Source organism: Hyla sarda, chromosome 6 (genome assembly GCF_029499605.1).
Source record: "Hyla sarda isolate aHylSar1 chromosome 6, aHylSar1.hap1, whole genome shotgun sequence".
Classification (NCBI taxonomy): Eukaryota; Metazoa; Chordata; class Amphibia; order Anura; family Hylidae; genus Hyla; species Hyla sarda.
Genome location: NC_079194.1, coordinates 285,512,002 through 285,533,066, shown reverse-complemented (window position 1 = coordinate 285,533,066; position 21,065 = coordinate 285,512,002). Strand labels below are relative to the sequence as shown.

Below are 21,065 nucleotides of genomic sequence, written 5' to 3'. Positions count from 1 at the left end.
CTGCTTTGAGGGAGGAACAGTTCTGGGCACGGACATAGCTAAAAAATGAACAGTCTCACCCAAGTCTGTGTCCCAAGGCAGCTGCTGTGAGGAGAACTCCGCACTGTGGCTGTGAGGAGAGAGAAGAGACGCTGGCCAATAGGAAGAAGAGGCCGGGTCAGAGGCAAGGGCGCTGTGATTGGCCCCTGCACAGCTCCAAACGCGTGCACGGCGCTGATTGGCGGCTATTTTGCGCTGCTGAAGCGCTTATGCGGCCTGGTGGGCGGAGCTAACGTCCGCCGGGCCGCCGAAGAATTACAGCGGGACTTAGAAATGGTGCCCGCTCCGAACCCCGAGTGCACACGCCGCCTTAGTGGGCTCCTATGTGCCCGGGGAACGGAGCGGGCGAAGTGCCGTCGACAGCCGCGGCTGCCGAAAGTGAAAGGGCGCACCCGCCCGCAGAGAGAAGCCTGCGGCGCATACAGTAACACATTGTCAAATAAAGTGCCCCTTACTATGAAACACTGCCCCTTGCACAACTGCTCTCCCAATAATAAAAAACAATCCCCCTGCAGGGAAGAATAAGTATCCCACGGCCAGCCCTAGCTTAGTAATGCCAGGTCCAAAAAACAGGGGGTCTCCAGCTGTTGCAAGACCTAGGGAAAGAAAAATACTCACCTACGCTGAAGAACTTACCTAAAGAAGTCTTCAGAATGTAGTCTTCAGTCAACATTTTCACCTGCAGCAAGCCAAGCTCATAGCGAGGCGAACAGGGAGGTAGGGGGACCCGGACCCATGAGGTACAACCCCAAGCGATGACCGTTGGCGAGAGGGGGTTAACAGTACATTTAAGATGCCTGCCACCTCTCACAATGGGGAAACCGTGAACCGTAGTTCCTGAGTCCCCACCTGAAAACAGAAATAAAAAGGAATAAAGCACTAACACATTCCCTAATCCTAAAAAATAAAAAATATGAGACCTGGTCTGGAGAACAACAGACCAGTGTCCACCTCCTTAAGACACTAAGCAAAAACTGAATTGCTCAGTGGCCTGGAGGCGGGTATACCCTTCTGGGAGGAGCAGACTTTTTGGTTACCATAGTGTCAAGCCTCCTAGAGACAGTAGCATATACCCAAGGTTCTGTGTCTCCCCCCCAACCCCCCCCCCCCCCCAATGGAGTCGATAGAGAAACATATGCTTCTTTCTATTTAATTTTCCACTTTGAAAAAATGACCACTAGAGGTCTCCCTACCAGTCCTGGCCGCAAGCCCTTTTTTTTTTTTTTATAGATTCAAGACTCATGCTGGAGTCCTAAATCTCAGACTGCAGCCAGGACACAGACAAGCTCAGCACTGCTCCCTGCCTGTCAATCAGACAGGAAGGAGCCAGCACTGTGCTCATAGCACAGCAGAGTATGCTCCTGACTCTGCCTTACTGCATGCCCTCATTCATTTTACTATCTGAGTTCCGATCTTTCTTCTCTCTGCACATGCAATTGTAAACGGAGAGGAGAAGATTCAGAGCTGCCAGCTTAGCTTGTTTGTTTCCCAGCTGCAGTCTGAGATTTAGCACTCCAGCATGAGTCTGAAATCTATAAAAAAAAAAAAAAGGCTTGTGGCCAGGACTGGTAGGGAGACCTCTAGTGGTCATTTTTTCAAAGTGGAAAATTAAATAGAAAGAAGCTTATTTTTTTAATAACATGCAATTGGAAAGTTATTCTGTATACATTAATCTATACAATATCAAAAGTTTTTTTGAAGAAAGGTACCCTTTAAACAGTGACTTACAGGGAAGAAAGTTACATCCAATAGGTGGCGCTAGCGAGACAGCTTTCTACCATCCATGCTTTTCCCAGGGATCAATACCTGTCCTTTAAGTCTCCCTACACTGCCAGTCACATGCCGCCTCCCCCCCCCCTTTTCCTTGGGACTTACCTTCATATTTGGGATGATTCTCAGGAACCTGAAGACTATAAACATGTTGACAAGACGGACCATTTCCCAGAGAGACAGCAGCCCCTGCATATCTGGCTTCCTGCAAAATCCCAAACACCTTGGTAAGTATGTGCACCAGCCCCCCCCCCCCCATCCCGATACATTATGTTGGTTATAATAACTAGACCCAATGATAAATGCCCATTAATATGATGCTCACTATAAAAAAAATAATAACATTTAATGCCCATTAATAGATAAATAAATAGATAATTAATAAATAAGAAAAATAGATAATAAATAAAAAGATAAATAAATAATATGGTAGATAATAAATAGGTAATGAATAGATAAATAGATAATAAATAGATAATTAATAAATAAATAGTAGATAATAAATAGATAATGAATAAATAGTAGATAATAAATAGATAATGAATAAATAATAGATAATAAATAGATAATTAATAAATAAATAAATAAATAGTAGATAATAAATAAATAGATAATAAATAAATAATGAATAAATAAATAAATAGTAGATAATAAATAAATAGATAATAAATAAATAATAAATAAATAAATAAATAGTAGATAATAGATAATGAATAAATAAATAGATAATAAATAAATAATAAATAAATAAATAGTAGATAATAAATAAATAAATAAATAGTAGATAATTAATAGATAATGAATAAATAGATAAATAATAAATAAATTATAATAAATTGAAGAGCATCCGGTTGTAATACCCGCTGCACCCCCAGTTACAACATCTGGTAATGGACAAAATTCAGCCCATTCATTTAAAATGTCACCCCCTATTACATCCATGTAAGAAAGGGGGTACATAAGGCCGCACATTGCAGCATACAAATATAAAGAAGCATTAAGAACTACAACAAGTAAAATGGCACGAAGGTCCAGTTTTTGACCGACAAACATTTGCTACATGTGGCTTTATCTATAATACATTCTGCATATTTGAGGTTCTATCATAGTTTCATCAAAAACAGAGGAAAAGTTGACCAGTTGCCCATAGCAACCAATCAGATCGCTTCTTTCATTTTTTTAAAAGGCCTGTGGAAAATGAAAGAAGCGATCTGATTGGTTGCTATGGGCAACTCAGCAACTTTTCCTCTGGACAGGTTTTGATAAATCTCGTCCGAAATATGTTTTAAATGCCGTTTCTGATACATACCATCCAGGATGTGGGAACTTGTATATGGCAAAGGTAGCAATTTCCAAAATCTAGAAGACAATGACAAAAGGAGATTATAAGAATTGGATTATAATCCGAGACATTACTCACCTTTAGCTGTTGCAAAACTACAACTCCCAGCTTTCGGCTGTCTGGGCAGGCTGGGAGCTGTAGTTTCGCAACAGCTGGAGGCACACGGTTTTGAAAACCCTGCACTACTTCTAATTTACTGAATGATATAATGTTATGATATTTTATTAAAGGGGTATTCCCATTTCAGTTTGGAGGTCTGACTCATGGGACCCTGAAAACGCTGAGCTTGGAAATGTTCCTTTACCCTAGTGTTTCCCAACCAGGGTGCCTTCAGCTGTTGCAAAACTACAACTCCCAGCATGCCTGGACAGCCTTCGGCTGTCCAGGCATGCTGGGAGTTGTAGTTTTGCAACAGCTGAAGGCACCCTGGTTGGGAAACACTGCTTTTACCCCATAGAGAATAAATGGAGCGGTGGCAGTGCAGGCATGGTGTGCTGCCTTCATTCTGGGGACAATTATGTCCCAGTTTTTGGGATCGGCAGAGGTCCCAGCAGTCAGACCACCTGTGTTGAGATGAGAACAAGGGGATAAACAAGCCGAGATGGAAATTCCTCAAGGGGAAATTTTGGTACTTAACTACTTATGGGGATAATTGTCTGATCACGGGGGTCCGACTGCTGGGACCCCCCCATGATCTTCTGTCCAGCACCCCAGCTCTCCTCATGCACGGAGCAACAACCGCTCTGTGCACAGAGCGGTGGTCAACACATCCCCTCCATGCATCTCTATGGAAGAGTCGGAGATACGTAAACGCCATATCTCCGTGCACAGAGCAGTCGTGGAGGGTCTCAGCAGTTGGACCCCCTGAGATCAGACACTTATCCCTTATCCACAGAATAGGGGATAAGTAGTTAAAGGGGTAGTAAAGGTGGAAAACATTTTTTTAATCAACTGATGCCAGAAAGTTAAACAGATTTGTCAATTACTTCTATTAAAAAAATCTTAATCCTTCAAGTACTTTGCAGCAGCTATATGCTACAGAGGAAATTATTTTCTTTTTGAATTTCTTTTTTGTCTTGTCCACAGTGCTCTCTGCTGACACCTGATGTCCATATCAGGAACTGTCCAGAGCAGGAGAAAATCCCCATTGTAAACCTATGCTGCTCTGGACAGTTCCTGACACGGACAGAGGTGTCAGCAGAGAGCACTGTGGACAAGACAAAAAAAAATTGAAAAAGAAAATAATTTTCTCTGTAGCATACAGCTGCTAATAAGTACTGGAAGGGTAAAGATTATTTTAAAAGAAGTAATTTACAAATCTGTTTAACTTTCTGGCACCAGTTGATTTAAAAAAAACACAAAAAAAACATATATATTTATTTATTTATATTATATTATATTTTATGTATATATTTTTTTTAAATCAATATTATATTATATATTACAAATATATATGTGTTTTCCACCGGAGTACCCTTTTAAGTACCGAGTTCTCCTTTAACATACTTCGGGTTACAATTTGTTTATTGCGGTCAATAAACAAATGCTTAGAAAGGCGCCAACATTTTTGCCCTGACCTAGTCCTCTTTATGGAACAGTGGGGTTTGTTCTGAAGTATACGGCACATCTGGACAATCTAAACACCACAGTAGTACAAATCTCCCTGTTTCCTGGGTGATTAGTGATACATTGTAACAAAATGCAGCTCAGAAAGCACTGAAATATTTCCAGTAAACAGCAAATCGCACTGTATGTCCAGTGTCCAGTAAACAGCGAATGCTCACTATATTCTGAGGTAGGACCCCCACTGATCAGTCAATATGCTTGCTGTGCCGCTCCCTGATCTCGGCTGTAACGATACCAGGACGGGTCATCACTTACCAGCAGAATGATCGTTAGGACTCCATCAAAAATATTGCTTGGGTAGGAGACGTAGTTCTTGATTCCCAGGGAGAATATTTTCAGAGCCATTTCCAGGACATAGTACAGTATAAAGAAGCAATTTATGGCCTGCAGATAAAATAGACAGGTAAGTATCAGTCCTGTACTCCCAGCAGCCTCTGCATCCACAGGGTTCTTAAAGGAGTAGTCGAGTGCTGAAAAACGTATCCCCTATCCTAATGATTGGGTATCATTTTCTCCTGTACGGGCCCCGGCAGCCCACGGGAAGGAGGCACGTTGACCACCGCACGAAGTTGGTTGCTGACCGCTGACATGCCGCCGGAATGCAACTCTATGGCAAAGCCGGAGCTCTGCCTTCTGCACTCTCCGGCTCTGCCATAGCGCTGTATTGAGGGGGCGTGTCGGCCGCCGCTTCATGTAGTGGTCGACACCCGCTATCTGGCCAGCGAGCTGGGGCCCCGTACAGGAGATCACGGGGAGGGGCAGCTGTCAGACCGCGATCTGAAACCTATCCCCTATCCTTAGGATAGGTGAAAAGTTTTTCAGCACTGGACTACTCCTTTAAAGTCCTGCCACTGGAGACCCCCGCAATCTCCCTGCTGCTGCGTTTGTTTAGAGCGTGAGGTGCAGCGCCAGAGGCTCGTGACATCACGGCCATGCCCCCTCAATGTAAGTCTATGGGAGGGGGCGTGACGGCCGTCACGCCCCCTCCCATAGACTTGCATTGAGGGGGCATGGTCGTGACCTCACAAGCAGGGTGTGACTGTGACATCACAAGCCTCTGCCCCGCCAGTCAACCGGCATGTAGCAAAGTTCGCTCTGTGCAATGGATGTGTGGGGTGCCGCAGCCGAGATCGCAGGGGTCCACAGCGGCAGGACCCCTGCGATCAGACATCTTATCCCCCATCCTTTGGATAGGGGATAAGATGTTTAGGGGCTGAGTACCCCTTTAATCACACATAGCTATTGTTACGGCATGCTTAAAGAATCTTACAATACACTGAATGTTTTACGCTTAAAAGATACTCACGCCTAAGAAAAAATCATCTCGATCGCTCCCGGATTTCTCTGCATCAACCATTAACACAACCTGAGAAGACATCAAACACCATGAATGTCACATTCCGAGAAGTGTTCCAAGGGTCACATAGGAACAGTAGTGCTTTTTGAGATGGGATTTATCTCATACACTACCGTATGGTCACAATTCATGTCCTAGAGAAATGTTTGTTTTTTTGGGGGGGGGGGGGGAGGGGTTTGTTTCCCTGTGTGACTGAGATACAAAGTTGCAGCTTCTGCAGTGAAGCACAGCAATGAGCAGAGCCACCCCTGGCTCTGTGATCGCTTGCTTATGCCTGCGAGGTTCAGTAGATTTGTGGCTCTACGGCGATATGTGGATGTGCAAAAGGTTTCTGCAACAGCCAGTCAGACCCCAGGCTTCAGCCCCATTAGACCCCAGGCTTCAGCCCCATTAGGAATGAAAAGAAGGGAAATCTGTCTTTTCCTTACATGTCCTCCATGTATGATCTGTCCCTAACTTTCTATTCAATAATCCCAATTTAAAAAAACCTGACCGTGTGAACACTGCCTTGGGGTGTATGGATATCAGAGGATAGGTTCGCTGCTCAGGACTCTCGTTCTATTAGCCAGAGCAGAAAACTACTGCCGAGTCAAACCCGCTGAGTATCCATGTACCTGAGCCTGCTGGCCAGGAGAACGACAGAGGGAAGGAGGGAAGGGTAAAGTGATGTGGTACAAGGGGTAAGGGGGAGATTATTTGGCACAGGTCACGGGGGAACAAAGGGGGAATGAAATGGCACAGGTGGGATGATATGGCACATGGGGTGGTAAAGAGGGGGTGATAAATTTCCACAGAGGGTAATAAAAAGGGGAATGAAATAGCACAGGGGGGGAGGAATCAAGGGGAAATGATGTTGCACAGGGGGTAAAAAACAAAAAATAAAAAAAAATAAAAAGGGGGGGGGGGGAGGATGCTTTGGCACAGTGAAAATAAAGGGGTACGGGAGGATCAGAGGAGAGGAGGCTAATGATGTGGACGTACAGAAGCAGGCCCACTGGGAGCCTGGGCCCCTTACTAGGGAATCGGCTGTACACCCCCCGACAGTGGCCCAGTGTACAAGGTAGGGCCAACACGTAAGACTGGTTGTCCCCTATATGGTGTGCCCGCATCCGCTGTTGGGAGTGTCTCCTATTCGGAGGGTACAAATAGATAAAGTCTTAAGGGAGTCTGTCGGGAAAAACAACTGTCCCCTATTGGGAGGAGTGTCCCCTATTGGGAGGCGTGTCCCCTATTGGGAGGAGTGTCCCCTATTGGGAGGCGTGTCCCCTATTGGGAGGAGTGTCCCCTATTGGGAGATTTTATTGTAAATGTGAACTTTTTTTTTTATGCTAAACTTTTTACTTACACAAATAGAGAGGAGATTGGCCAGAGCAACCACACTTCCAAGGTGATCAAAATATTGATGGCTGCCAATGATTTGCAAAACTTGAGGGAACCTTGATTGATACACAGGTTGGGGCGGGTGCTGTGAAAACAAAAAGGTTGATGTATAAAAAAAAGGTAAAAGGGGTTATCCAAGAATAAAATAAAAAAAAAAAAATAAAAAAAACTGTGCTAAATTCTTCTAAAAACAGCATTGGTATTACAACTTGGCTGCATTCACTTCAATGGAACTGAGCTGCAATACCACACACAACCTGAGGACAGGTGTGGCGCTGTTTTTTGGAAAAAGAATCTATCCTGTTTTCCTAATCCTGGATAACCCCTTTAAAGCAGCTGTCCAGTCTCATTTAAACACATTAAAGGGGAGTGTATGAGACTACAAAAAAACAGTGCAGCTTTTATTTCCCAGAAACAGCACCACCCTGGCTTATAGGCTGTGTCTGGTGTTGCAGCACAGTGCCATTTAAAGTTTTTTTATATAATTTCATAGCCCTGGGTGTCCCGATACCAACAGCGATTTTACTTTCTTGCTACATAATAGAATTTTACTATATGGTCTATTCTCTGCTCCTTTCTCTAAACAGACAGATACAAGGAAACTGTATTGTTAAATGGGGTGTGACTGCTAGACTAAGAGGGTGTGATAAAATTAGGAATTTCCCTCCCAGAACATGATTCACGCTCCCTCAGCCTCTTAAAGGGGTACTCCGCCCCTAGACATCTTATCCCCTATCCAAAGGATAGGGGATAAGATGTCAGATCGCCGGGGTCCCACTGCTGGGGACCCCGGGGATCACTGCTGCAGCACCCTGCTATCATTACTGCGCAGAGCGAGATCGCTCTGCACGTAATGACTGGCAATACAGGGGCCGGAGCATCGTTACGTCACGGCTCACCCCGTCAATTCAAGTCTATGGGAGGGGGCATGGCGGTCGTCACGCCCCCTGCCATACACTTGCATTAAGGGGACGGGCCGTGATGTCATGAGCGGCGGAGCTGTGACATAACGATGCTCCGGCCCCTGTATCGCCCGTCATTACGCACAGAGCGATCTCGCTCTGCGCAGTAATGATAGCGGGTGCTGCAGCAGCGATCCCCGGGGTCCCCAGCAGCAGCACCGCGGCGATCTAACATCTTATCCCCTATCCTTTGGATAGGGGATAAGATGCCAGGGGCGGAGTACTCCTTTAATCAGACCCCATTGACATTCCATTTTACAATAAACTCCTTACTTCTCTGACTGTTCAGTGGAGAGTGCAGATAGTAAACTAAATAGTAGGTTCCCCATATATGTGGATGTAGCAAGGAAGAACACCATTAGAATTACCCTAGCCTACAAAATACCATTTAATCATTGTGCTGTATAATGAAAATGCTACTTTTCTAACAGAAGTGTAAACAAGATCTCTGCTTGCTTTCAGTGGAGATATTCTCTTTTTTTACAGGCTTAAAGAGGTACTCCGCCCCTAGACACCTCATCCCCTATGCTTGGTCTGACTGAATCTAGACTGCGGCACCCCAGACATCCTTTGCTCCGTGTCGGATGATTGGCGAGGCGGAGGCTCGTGACTTCACAGTTCCGGCCGTCACGCCCTCTCCGATTGATTTGCATTGATGGGGAGTGGCTGTGACATCACAAGTCTCCGGCGCTGCACCCGACGCTCTAACCGAACGCTGGGTGCAGCAGGGAGATTGCGGGGGCCCCAAGTGGTGGGACCCCCGCGATCAGACATCTTATCCCCTATCTAAAGGATAGGGGATAAGTTGTCTAGGGGTGGAGTACACCGGAATCTAAAAACTTTTCCACTATCCTATGGGGGATTTCCCCCAGTGATCTCCAGTACGGGGCCTCGGCTCTTCTAAATGGGTCGCGCCTCCTCCATGTATCTCTATGGGAGAGCCAGAGATTCCCATAGAGATACACTGAGGGGGAGTGACTGTCAACACGACCCATTCAGTAGAAGAGCCGGGGCCCCATACCGAAGATCGAGGTGGTCCCAGCAGTCAGATCCCCCCACGATCTGACACCTATCCCTGATCCTTAAAGGGGTACTCCGCCCCTAGACATCTTATCCCCTATCCAAAGGATAGCGGATAAGATGTCAGATCGCCGCGGTCCTGCTGCTGGGGACCCCTGGGATCCCCGCTGCAGCACCGCGCTATCATTACAGCACAGAGCGAGTTCGCTCTGTGCGTAATGACGGGCGATACGGGGGACGGAGCAGCGTGACGTCATGGCGCCGCCCCTCGTGACATCACGGCCCGTCCCCTTAATGCAAGTCTATGGGAGGGGGCGTGACGACCGCCACACCCCCTCCCATAGACTTGTATTGAAAGGGGCGGGCCGTGACGTAACGATGCTCCGGCCCCTGTACTGCCCATCATTACATGCAGAGCGAACTCGCTCTGTGCTGTAATGATAGCGCGGTGCCGCAGCGGGGATCCCAGGGGTCCCCAGCAGCGGGACCGCGGCGATCTGACATCTTATCCCCTATCCTTTGGATAGGGGATAAGATGTCTAGGGGCGGAGTACCACTTTAAGATAGGGGGATAAGGTTTTCTAACCCAGAGATGTCCTTTAACCAAATAATGGCCTTGGCTCACACAGCTGCTGTTTATAACAATGTATAATTGTAGATAAGGATAGAGCAATATTTAGTCACCACCATTGTACCATGACTCGAATATGACCTCAATGCCTCCTAAAAGGGGAAACAAAACTGCAGATTCTAAGAATTTTATCCCGGTCAGTATTTTTCCTTGTAGGAAACAAAGGTTGAGTGTGTCATGTTAACATGACGTTCAACTAGTGCAGTGTTTCCCAACCAGGGTGCCTCCAGCTGTTGCAAAACAACAACTGCCAGCATGCCCTGACAACCTTTGGCTGTCAGGGCATGCTGGGAGTTGTCGTTTTGCAACAGCTGGAGGCACTCTGGTTGGGAAACACCAATCTTGCGTCTGGGATTACATATATTCTAACAAGCACTAAGCTTTGTGAACAGTAACAAAGCTGTATCAGATTCCAGAATGGCATAGTCTCTTAAGGACGCAGGGCGTACCTGTACGCCCAGTCTATAACGCGGGGGCACGCGTGTGAAGAAAAAAAGTTAAAATCATTTAACCCCTTCTCTAATAAAAGTAAGAATCACCCCGATACCACATGTTTCTTTTAATTTTTATTTAAATTATTTTTTTTTTTTTTTAAATGGGAAAACATAAAAAAAAAAAAAAAAACTGTGTAAATAAAAATAAAAATAAACAAATATGGTATCGCCGCATGCGGAAATGTCCAAATTATAAAAAATATATCATTAATTAAACCGCACGGTCAATGGCGTACATGCAAATAAATTCCAAAGTCTAAAATAGTGTATTTTTGGTCACTTTTTAAATCATAAAAAAAAATGAATGAAAAGCGATCAAAAAGTCCGATCAATACAAAAATGGTACCGATAAAAACTTCACATCACGGCGCAAAAAATGAGCCCTCATAATAAATAAAAAAAAGTTATAGGGGTCAAAAGATGACAAAATTTAAACGTATAAATTTTCCTGCACGTAGTTATGATTTTTTCCAGAAGTCCGACAAAATCAAACCTATATAAGTAGGGGGATCATTTTAACCGTATGGACCTACAGAATAAACATAAGGTGTCATTTTTAGCGAAAAAGCCACTGCGTAGAAACAGAAGCCCCCCAAAAGTTACAAAATGGCGTTTTTTCTTCAATTTTGTTGCACAATTTTTCCGTTTTGCGTGTATTTTTTGGGTAAAGTGACTGATGTCATTACAAAGTAGAATTGGTGGCGCAAAAAATAAGCAATCTTATGGAATTTCTGGTGCAAAATTGAAAGGGTTATTTTTTTATAGGTAAGGAGGAAAAAACGAAAGTGCAAAAACGGATAAATGCTCAGTCCTTAAGGGGATAGAGAAGCAGTAGTAGGTTCAGTAGGAGACCCCACAAATGTGTTATTAGGGCGTTTGGTAAAGCTGGGTAACGGCAATGACAACCACATCGTAGGTCACACAGCTTTATCGGAAACATAACAGAGAAAAGTGCAATACCTGTCTGACCGGATCTTTATCCAGCTCATCAAACAGCTTCTGAAAAAGCTCCGCAGAGATGACCCCGCCGGGGCAGCAGGTTGCTTGCTGCAAAATAACATTGAGCATTACAGCAATATTGAAAAGTGGGAAATAGAACAATTCCAACATTATTAAATGCGTTCAAAATCCAGCGCAGCCCTTACCTCCGTGATCGTCAGCTTGCAGTAACCATCCATTTTGACTTTCTGTAAGACTTTTATGAATGTGTCACAATCTACACAAGCCCTATGACAAATATAAGAATTTGATGTATAGGATTATAAACAGCGCACCTGCCCCCAGATAGCATAATACTATACAACAGTGTCCCGAACCTGTACTATACTACAACTCCCATCATGCCCTGACAGATAAAGGCTATCAGGGCCTTATGGGAGTTGTAATCTTCCAAAACCTGGAGTGCTACAGGTTAGGGGACACCTATACAATTTAGCACCGAAATACCATCTTATTTTGGGCTTTCTTCAAAGATTCTCAAGTCTTTGATACAAAATGTTCTATAAAAAAAGTCTCATAATTCATCAATTACCCTATCAAGTCCCACTGTATAGGTCAATATTTAAAGGGGTACTCCGGCCCTAAGACATCTTATCCCCTATCCAAAGGATAAGGGATAAGATGTCTGTCCGCGGGGGGTCCTGCAGCTGGGGACCCCCGCAATCTTGCATTCGGCACCCACCTCTTTGAGCTGCACTGCGTGCAGCTCAAAGAGGTGGGTGCCGAATGCAAGATTGCGGGGGTCCCCAGCAGAAGGACCCCCCGCGGTCAGACATCTTATCCCCTATCCTTTGGATAGGGGATAAGATGTCTTAGGGCCGAAGTACCCCTTTAAATATATTGATGCACTGGTAGATACCACGTCCGTCCATCATCTCGAAAAGTCTTGATAAATGATTACCGTATTTATCGGCGTATAACACGCACTTTTAAAACTTAAATTTGAGGCAAAAAGCCTGCCTGCGTGTTATACGCCGATAAATCTTCTGGTCGCTGATTTAAAGCGGCCGTAGCAGCGGCTGCTTGTTAAAGGGGTACTCCGCCCCTAGACATCTTATCCCCTATCCAAAGGATAGGGGATAAGATGTCAGATCGCCGGGGTCCCGCTGCTGGGGACCCCGGGGATCGCCTGCTGCAGCACCACGCTATCATTACTGCACAGAGCGAGATCGCTCTGCACGTAATGACGGGCAATACAGGGGCCGGAGCATCGTTACGTCACGGCTCCGCCCCTCGTAATGTCACTGCCCGCCCCCCGTCAATACAAGTCTATGGGGAGGGGGCGTGGCGGTCGTCACGCCCCCTGCCATAGACTTGCATTAAGGGGACGGGCCGTGATGTCATGAGGGGCGGAGCCATGACGTAACGCTGCTCCGGCCCCTGTATCGCCCGTCATTACGCACAGAGCGAACTCGTTCTGTGCAGTAACGATGGCAGGGTGCCGCAGCGGCGATCCCCGGGCTCCCCAGCAGCAGGACCGCGGCGATCTAACATCTTATCCCCTATCCTTTGGATAGGGGATAAGATGCCAGGGGCGGAGTACCCCTTTAAGTATTAGCAGCACGGCCGCGGCCACTTTAAATCAGTGACCAGCGGCGTCTCCTCCCCGCTCTGCTTTAAATTTTTCTTACCTCCCCCTCCCCCATCATTTAACTGTTGCATTTTACAAGTAAATAGATTAATGAATTAATGAATCCCCCATAGTATCTTGTTTTGAACCCATTTGCTTACGTCTGGTCACGACTGCAGGATGTGATTTCTCTGTGGAAGGAAAGAACTTCAAACGCCGCTCGAATTCCCAATCTTCTCCTCACCAGCGACGCCTGTACGGATTTCTGGAGGAAATAACCAAATAAAGCTCTGTTCACACACGGACTCCATTTAGAATATAAACTATGACAGTGGGACATAGTAACATAGGGGGAGATTTATCAAAACCTTCCCAGAGGGAAAGTTGCCCAGTTGCCCATAGCAACCAATCAGATCCAGTCATACATTTTTGACAAGGCCTCTGCAAAATGAAAGTAGCGATCTGATTGGTTGCTATGGGCAACTGGGCAAGTTTTCCTCTGGACAGGTTTTGATAAATCTCCCCTATAGTTCATAAGGTTGAAAAAAAGACCATAAAGTCCAACCTATATCCCTAATGAGTCCCTACTGAGTTGATCCAGAGGAAGGCAAAAAAAAAAAAACTCATACTAGAGGTAAAAATGTCTTCCCGAATCCAAAAAAAATCCCTGGATCAACATTCTGTCCCCATAAATCTAGTATACATAACCTGTTACTCTATAGAGCTGCATCCAGGCCTCTTTTAAACTCCTTAACTGAGTTCCCCATGACCACCTCCTCAGGAAGAGAGTTCCACAGTCTCAATGCTCTTACAGTAAAGAACCCTCGACATGTACCACAACCAACATATCCCAATGACTTTTTTTTTTTTTTAATTTTCTTGCATACATTGGTAAAAACCCTAAAATAATTGTGGGGAGAGCTTAACTATGTTTGCTGTTGTCATACACCACACAAAAATAAAGCTCCACCAATTACTAAGAGGCGCACAATTCTTTGTAATCCAGCGGCTCCCTCCATGCAAAGCTGCGTTCCCTATCAGCTCCCTCTCTGGCTTTCTCCCTCCCCTTTGGCGCAAGCTGCGTAAATCCTCAAAAGTTGAACATTTTTGTGCAAAATCATCTTATCAGCTGCTGTATGCTCCACAGGAAGTTCTTTTCTTTTTCAATTTCCTTTCTGCCTGACCACAGTGCTCTCTGCTGACACCTCTGTCCATTTTAGGCACTGTCCAGAGCAGGATAGGTTTGCTCCTAACTCTGAACAGTTCCTGATATGGACAGAGGTGTCAGCAGAGAGCACTGTGGTCAGGCAGAAAGGAAATTCAAAAAGAAAAAGGACTTCCTCTGAAGCATATAGCAGCTGATAAGTACTGGAAGGATTAAGATTTTTATATAGAAGTCATTTACAAATCTGCATAACTTTTTGACACCAGTTGATTTAAAAAGATTGACGCAACCAGTGTATGAATCTCCAGAAGTCTTAGGGTATTGTTCACACTGCGGAATTCCGCACAGTGAACAGTATCGTGTGGTCAGACAGAAAATACATTTGAACAGAAAAAGAACTTCCTCTGGTAAGGGTCCCCCTTATTCTGTCTGTGTAGATGCTATGGTCACTATTGACTATGCCATCTAAGGAGTTAAAGGATTACTGCAGTCTTAGACACAGGAGAGGGGATAAGTGTCTGATTGCGGGGACTTGTCTCTATCTCCTGTATGGAGACCTGGCATTGCCGCGGCTCTGTGCCGCTATTGCGCATGTCGTCGACCTCACTGAGTTTGACGACACGCCCCCTCCATACAGCTCCATAGAGATACATGGAGGGGGTGTGTTGGCAGAGCTGGGGCACCATACAAGAGATCGCGGGGGTCCCAGCATTCGGACCCCTGTGATCAGACACTTATTCCTTATCCTGCGGATAAGTGCCTATGGCTGCAGATCTCCTGGATCTCCTCCAGATGGCGGCCTGGATTGGCACCATCAGTCTCTACTGTAACATACAGTACATTTAAGCGCATGAAGATAGGTAACGGAGCACTCACCCGGTAAGGCATCCCAGGCTGGCAGGTTGTAAAAAGACACATTGATCATCTCTTGGCGGGGAGGTGGCGGATGGTCCGGGGGGAGCTCAGATGCCGGCCACGGACCGTGGTCCGTGGCCGGCATCTGAGCTCCCCCCGGACCATCCGCCGCCTCCCCGCCAAGAGATGATCATGCGTCTTTGACAACCTGCCAGCCTGCGATGCCTTACCGGGTGAGTGCTCCGTTGGATTGGCACCAGTCTCTACTGTAACATACAGTACATTTAAGCGCATGAAGATAGGTAACGGAGCACTCACCCGGTAAGGCATTGCAGACTGGCAGGTTGTCAAAGACACATTGATCATCTCTTGGCGGGGAGGCGGAGGATGGTCCGGGGGGAGCTCAGATGCCGGCCACGGACCGTGGTCCGTGGCCTGCATCTGAGCTCCCCCCGGACCATCCACCGTCTCCCCGCCAAGAGATGATCATGCGTCTTTGACAACCTGCCAGCCTGCGAAGCCTTACCGGGTGAGTGCTCCGTTACCCATCTTCATGCGCTTATACTTACCGTTAAGCTTGTTGTTCGGCGTGAGCACCTCCCATGATCCCGGTTTATTTACAACTTGCCCCTATCATCCTTATTCAGCAAGTGGGGACAGGTTTAGATATATCGGTGCCGATTTGTATCCGGTCTACTTCTGTTTGGTGTGGTATAATACAGTACATTTTTTTTTTGCTTGCCACTAGAGATGAGCGAACTTACAGTAAATTCGATTCGTCACGAACTTCTCGGCTCGGCAGTTGATGACTTATCTTGCATAAATTAGTTCAGCTTTCAGGTGCTCCGGTGGGCTGGAAAATGTGGATACAGTCCTAGGAGACTCTTTCCTAGGACTGTATCCACCTTTTCCAGCCCACCGGAGCACCTGAAAGCTGAACTAATTTATGCAGGAAAAGTCATCAACTGCCGACCCGAGAAGTTCGTGATGAATGGAATTTACTGTAAGTTCGCTCATCTCTACTTGCCACGATCTACCTAGCACCAGCCCTGTAAATGTATGGCTGATGGCACCAACAGGTTGAAGGGGGCTGTAAAAGGATAAGAAAAACATGGCTTCTGTCTTTCACGAACTCTGCCGCACCTGTCTGCGAGTTCTGTCTTATCCTGCAACGTTTCATTAAAGTGAATGGAGCTGAGCTTCAGTACCTCACACAACCTGTAGACCTACACAGTTTATTTTTGTTGTTTTTTGAAAGACAACTATGGTTTGCCTATACAACAAAAAAAGAAAAAAAAAATATTTTTTTTTTTTTTTTTTTTTTTAATCAAAAACACCACTTTACCATTAAATAGCCGCGGAACTGATTGTATATGATAGCAGTCAGCAAGTTCATCAAAATCAGACTCCCTATGTGACAAAGAAAAAATGAAAAAAAAATGAGGTTGAAACAATGAGACTAGAGATGAGCGACCTTACAGTAAATTCGATTCGTCACGAACTTCTCGGCTCGGCAGTTGATGACTTATCCTGCATAAATTAGTTCAGCTTTCAGGTGCTCCCGTGGGCTGGAAAAGGTGGATACAGTCCTAGGAGACTCTTTCCTAGAATTGTATCCACCTTTTCCAGCCCACCGGAGCACCTGAAAGCTGAACTAATTTATGCAGGAAAAGTCAGCAACTGCCGAGCCGAGAAGTTCGTGACTAATCGAATTTACTGTAAGTTCGCTCATCTCTAAATGAGACGCTAGAATCCAGGGTATATCTGAATATCTAAGATTAAGCAGGAACTGTGACGCCAAACTGCCTATAGACAACTTACCTATTACTGTAAATATGATGAAGAATAGGGAGTAAATCCGGTTGTAGGAATATGCTGGAATCATCACTGTCACGGGAAGAACACAAAGCTCCAGGTTAGTCCATTATAACGTTCTGCACAACTTCCCTCTGTGATTTCTAACATTTCCGTAAATCACCTTATTCACCCAAAAATATTAAGAATTTTATAGTCTTGGCAACTGGATGTCTCTCTTCCTTGCAATCTGCTGTCCACTGCCTGTTAGGGTAATTCTGTCTCTAGTAACCGATAGATCAGGACAAAAAAAACAGGACATTGGATGGGGCTTAGCATGTGCTCTGTGCAGGAGAGAGAGACCAATCCTGAGCTGTGTATCTGCTATCTGTGAGCCAGTCTGCCTCCTCCAGAGGATCCACACTGTTGGAATAGTAATCAAGGATTCTCTCTCAGGTCTGCAGTGTTAAAGGGGTACTCCGCCCCTAGACATCTTATCCCCTATCCAAAGGATAGGGGATAAGATGTCAGATCGCCGGGGTCCCGCTGCTGGGGACCCCGGGGATCGCTGCTGCAGCACCCCGCTATCATTACTGCGCAGAGCGAGATCGCTCTGCACGTAATGATGGGCAATACAGGGGCCGGAGCATCGTTACGTCACGGCCCACCCCCGTCAATACAAGTCTATGGGAAGGAGGCGTGGCGGTCGTCACGCCCCCTGCCATAGACTTGCATTGAGGGGACGGGCCGTGATGTCATGAGGGGCGGAGCCATGACGTCACACTGCTCCGGCCCCTGTATCGCCCGTCATTACGCACAGAGCGATCTCGCTCTGTGCAGTAATGATGGTGGGGTGCCACAGCGGCGATCCCCGGGGTCCCCAGCAGCGGGACCGCAGCGATCTAACATCTTATCCCCTAAGATAAGATACCAGGGGCGGAGTACCCCTTTAAGCGTAGCCCCTTGGTTGTCGTGGTATTGCTATTTCTTTTATTTCTGCTCACACCTTGCCAGCCCAGTGCATCATAAACCACTTCTCCCCCCCATAATCTATAGTACTGTACTGCAATAGAAGAAGCATTAAGTGCTGTGATGTGATTGGCCAGAAAAGTAAGGGAAAAAGAAGGCCTGTGTGTGTACTGCTATCAAACAGCCCAGCTCTTGTCCCTCCCCCTCAAATGGAGAGAATGAGAAAAAGACCCATAGCAACCAATCAGATCGCTTCTTTCATTTTTCAGAGGTCTTTTCCAAAATTAAAGAAGCGATCTGATTGGTTACTATGGGCAACTGGTCAACTTTTCGTCAGCACAGGTTTTGATAAATCTCGGCGATCTCGGCTGCGGCACCCCAGACATCCGGTGCACGGAGCAAACTTCACTCCGTGCCGGTTGACTGGCGATGCGGGGCAGAGGCTTGTGACGTCACAACCACGCCCCCTCAATGCAAGTCTATGGGAGGGGGCGTGACCGTGACATCACGAGCCTCCGGCGCTTCCCCCGACGCTCTAAACGGACGCCGGTTGAAGCAGGGAGATCGCGGGGGTCCCGCCTATAGGTATAAGATGTCTAGGGGCGTAGTACCCCTTTAGGGTGATATTTAGAGATGAGCGAACTTACAATAAATTCGATTCGTCACGAACTTCTCGGCTCGGCGGTTGCTGACTTTTCCTGCATAAATTAGTTCAGCTTTCCGGTGCTCCCGTGGGCTGGAAAAGGTGGATACAGTCCTAGGAGACTCTTTCCTAGGACTGTATCCACCTTTTCCAGCCCACCGGAGCACCTGAAAGCTGAACTAATTTATGCAGGAAAAGTCATCAACTGCCGAGCCGAGAAGTTCGTGACGAATCAAATTTACTGTAAGTTCGCTCATCTCTAGTGATATTCTCAGTAACATCATCGTCAGCAATGTTCTAGGTAAAATGCTCACAAGGGGTTGAAATTGAGGTTGCCAAAATAATCCACTATAAAACTACCAAAACCAAAAGTATGGAGGTCTGTATAATGCACATGGCATTTTAGCTGGTTTCAAATTTCCTAAAAAAGTGTTTGAGTAAAAAATAAATATTATAAAATAAATGTAATAAATTCCCCCCAAACCCTTACGTCTTGTCAGGCATGATAGGAGTTGTAATTCCACAACAGCTGAAAAGCCACTGGTTGGAAAATATTGCTTTATTGGTATCTAAAAAGGTACAGGGCTACTGTATACAGTAAATTAGAGGACGCCATCAACTTACCGTCAGGGTTGTTTGCGGTCGTCAGCAGCACAAGGAGTGAGGTCAGGGAGTCTGGCAGATTGCGAAAGTATCTTAACCACTCGGCGTCCACCTTAGAATCCTGGCAGCAACAGATATTGGGTGAGGAGGAAGAAACATAATGGATAAAAGCTAAAAATGCCACACGGAGAAGAAATAGCGCGACCAAGAGCTGCCAGTCACAAGAAATAAAAGGGTACCCGTCATATTGCAAAACAAAAAAAAAAATAATAATAAATTATATATATATATATATATATATATATATATATATATATATATATATATATATATATATAATGCTTCTATATGTTACTCACTAGGTCATGCAGATGCTTTACATGTCTTATGTGTCTATCTTCTGTATTTGGCTCACAAATCCCTTTTCTGCTGCTCACTCATTCTGACATCCACTGCTCAGGAAGAGGCATGTCCGAGGCACGCACTGAGCCCACCCTCATTCACCATGCATTTACTTCCTCCCTGAGTCTGCTGTGCTGTGCCTCTTCATTTAAAAGGGTTACTCTACACCCCAGCGTCCGGAACTCAATGTTCCGAACGCTGGGTGCGGGCTTCCGTGTTCACGCCCGCCCCCTCGTGATGTCACGCCCCGCCCCCTCAATGCAAGTCTATGGGAGGGGGCGTGACGGCCATTGCGCCCCCTTCCCATAGACTTTCATTGAGGGGGCGGGGCGTGACGTCACGAGGGGGCAGGCGTGAACATGGATGCCCGCACCCAGCGTTCGGAACATTGAGTTCCGGACGCTGGGGAGCAGAATAACCCTTTAATCAGTGCAGGCTGCTCTGTAACCCCCTCCTCTCTGATTTCTTGCTGCAGTCTGATAGGACAGGAGTGAACATAGAGTTGTGCTAGTCCCGCCCTCACTTCCTGGTCTTTGTCCCAGCCTGTACTTCAGCTGGGACAAATATGGAACTGCAGCTGTATAGGTTTATGTTCTGGATGGTATGGGGACCCCTAGTATTTTTTTTATTATTATTATTATTATTATTATTTTTTTTTTATAATCCATTTCCATAAAAAGAAGTTAAATTTTCAATGAGGTATTTTAAAAAGGGTATGTTTTGCCAAGATGTACAATACAGTGACCCCCCCGACCTACTATGGCCCCGACATACGATCATTTCAACATACGATGGCCTCTCAGAGGCAGCATCAACATGCGATGCTTTTGTATGTCGGGGCCATCGCATAAACGGCTATCCAGCAGCGCAGACTGCTTCAGCTGCCACCGGATAGCCGTTTACGGTGCCCCGTGTGGTCCGCTGACGATCACTTACCTGTCCTCGGGGCTCCGGAGCGTCTTCTTCAGGATCCCCTGCATCGTCGGTGCTCTCCATCGTCGTCATCACGTCGCTGCGCACGTCGTCCCGTCATCCAATAGGAGCGGCGTGCGTAGCGACATGATGGCGGCGACGGAGAGCGAGGATGCCGGGGAAGCAGAGGCCTTGCCAGAGCGGCGGGGACACCGCGGGGACGCGGCGACAGCGATGGAAGGCGACATCCAGGGCAGCGGTGACGGTCCGGAGCGGCGGGGACACGCGAGTATAACCTCCAATACCAGTGGTCTTCAACCTGCGGACCTCCAGATGTTGCAAAACTACAACTCCCAGCATGCCCGGACAGCCAACGGCTGTCCGGGCATGCTGGGAGTTGTAGTTTTGCAACATCTGGAGGTCCGCAGGTTGTAGACCACTGTCCTATACTTTACATTGCACGGATCCCTCAACATGCGATGGTTTCAACAAACGATGGTCCATTTGGAACGGATTACCATCGTTGAGGGCC

General features: G+C 46.3%; 1 protein-coding gene across 2 annotated transcripts in view; it reads right to left on the bottom strand.

Moving 5' to 3' along the window:
* The window catches only part of TPCN2 (two pore segment channel 2), a 66,739-nt gene that overhangs the window by 18,558 nt on the left and 27,116 nt on the right, over positions 1–21,065 (bottom strand). For both annotated transcript variants that reach the window (XM_056527571.1, XM_056527572.1), the window contains 11 exons: positions 19,241–19,340; positions 17,032–17,097; positions 16,556–16,620; positions 13,352–13,455; positions 11,767–11,848; positions 11,582–11,668; positions 7,480–7,599; positions 6,084–6,143; positions 5,033–5,161; positions 3,119–3,168; positions 1,915–2,014 (listed from right to left, as the gene is read on the bottom strand). In XM_056527571.1, coding sequence (XP_056383546.1) covers positions 1,915–2,014; positions 3,119–3,168; positions 5,033–5,161; positions 6,084–6,143; positions 7,480–7,599; positions 11,582–11,668; positions 11,767–11,848; positions 13,352–13,455; positions 16,556–16,620; positions 17,032–17,097; positions 19,241–19,340 — 963 coding nt within the window. The remainder of the gene's footprint in view (positions 1–1,914; positions 2,015–3,118; positions 3,169–5,032; positions 5,162–6,083; positions 6,144–7,479; positions 7,600–11,581; positions 11,669–11,766; positions 11,849–13,351; positions 13,456–16,555; positions 16,621–17,031; positions 17,098–19,240; positions 19,341–21,065) is intronic.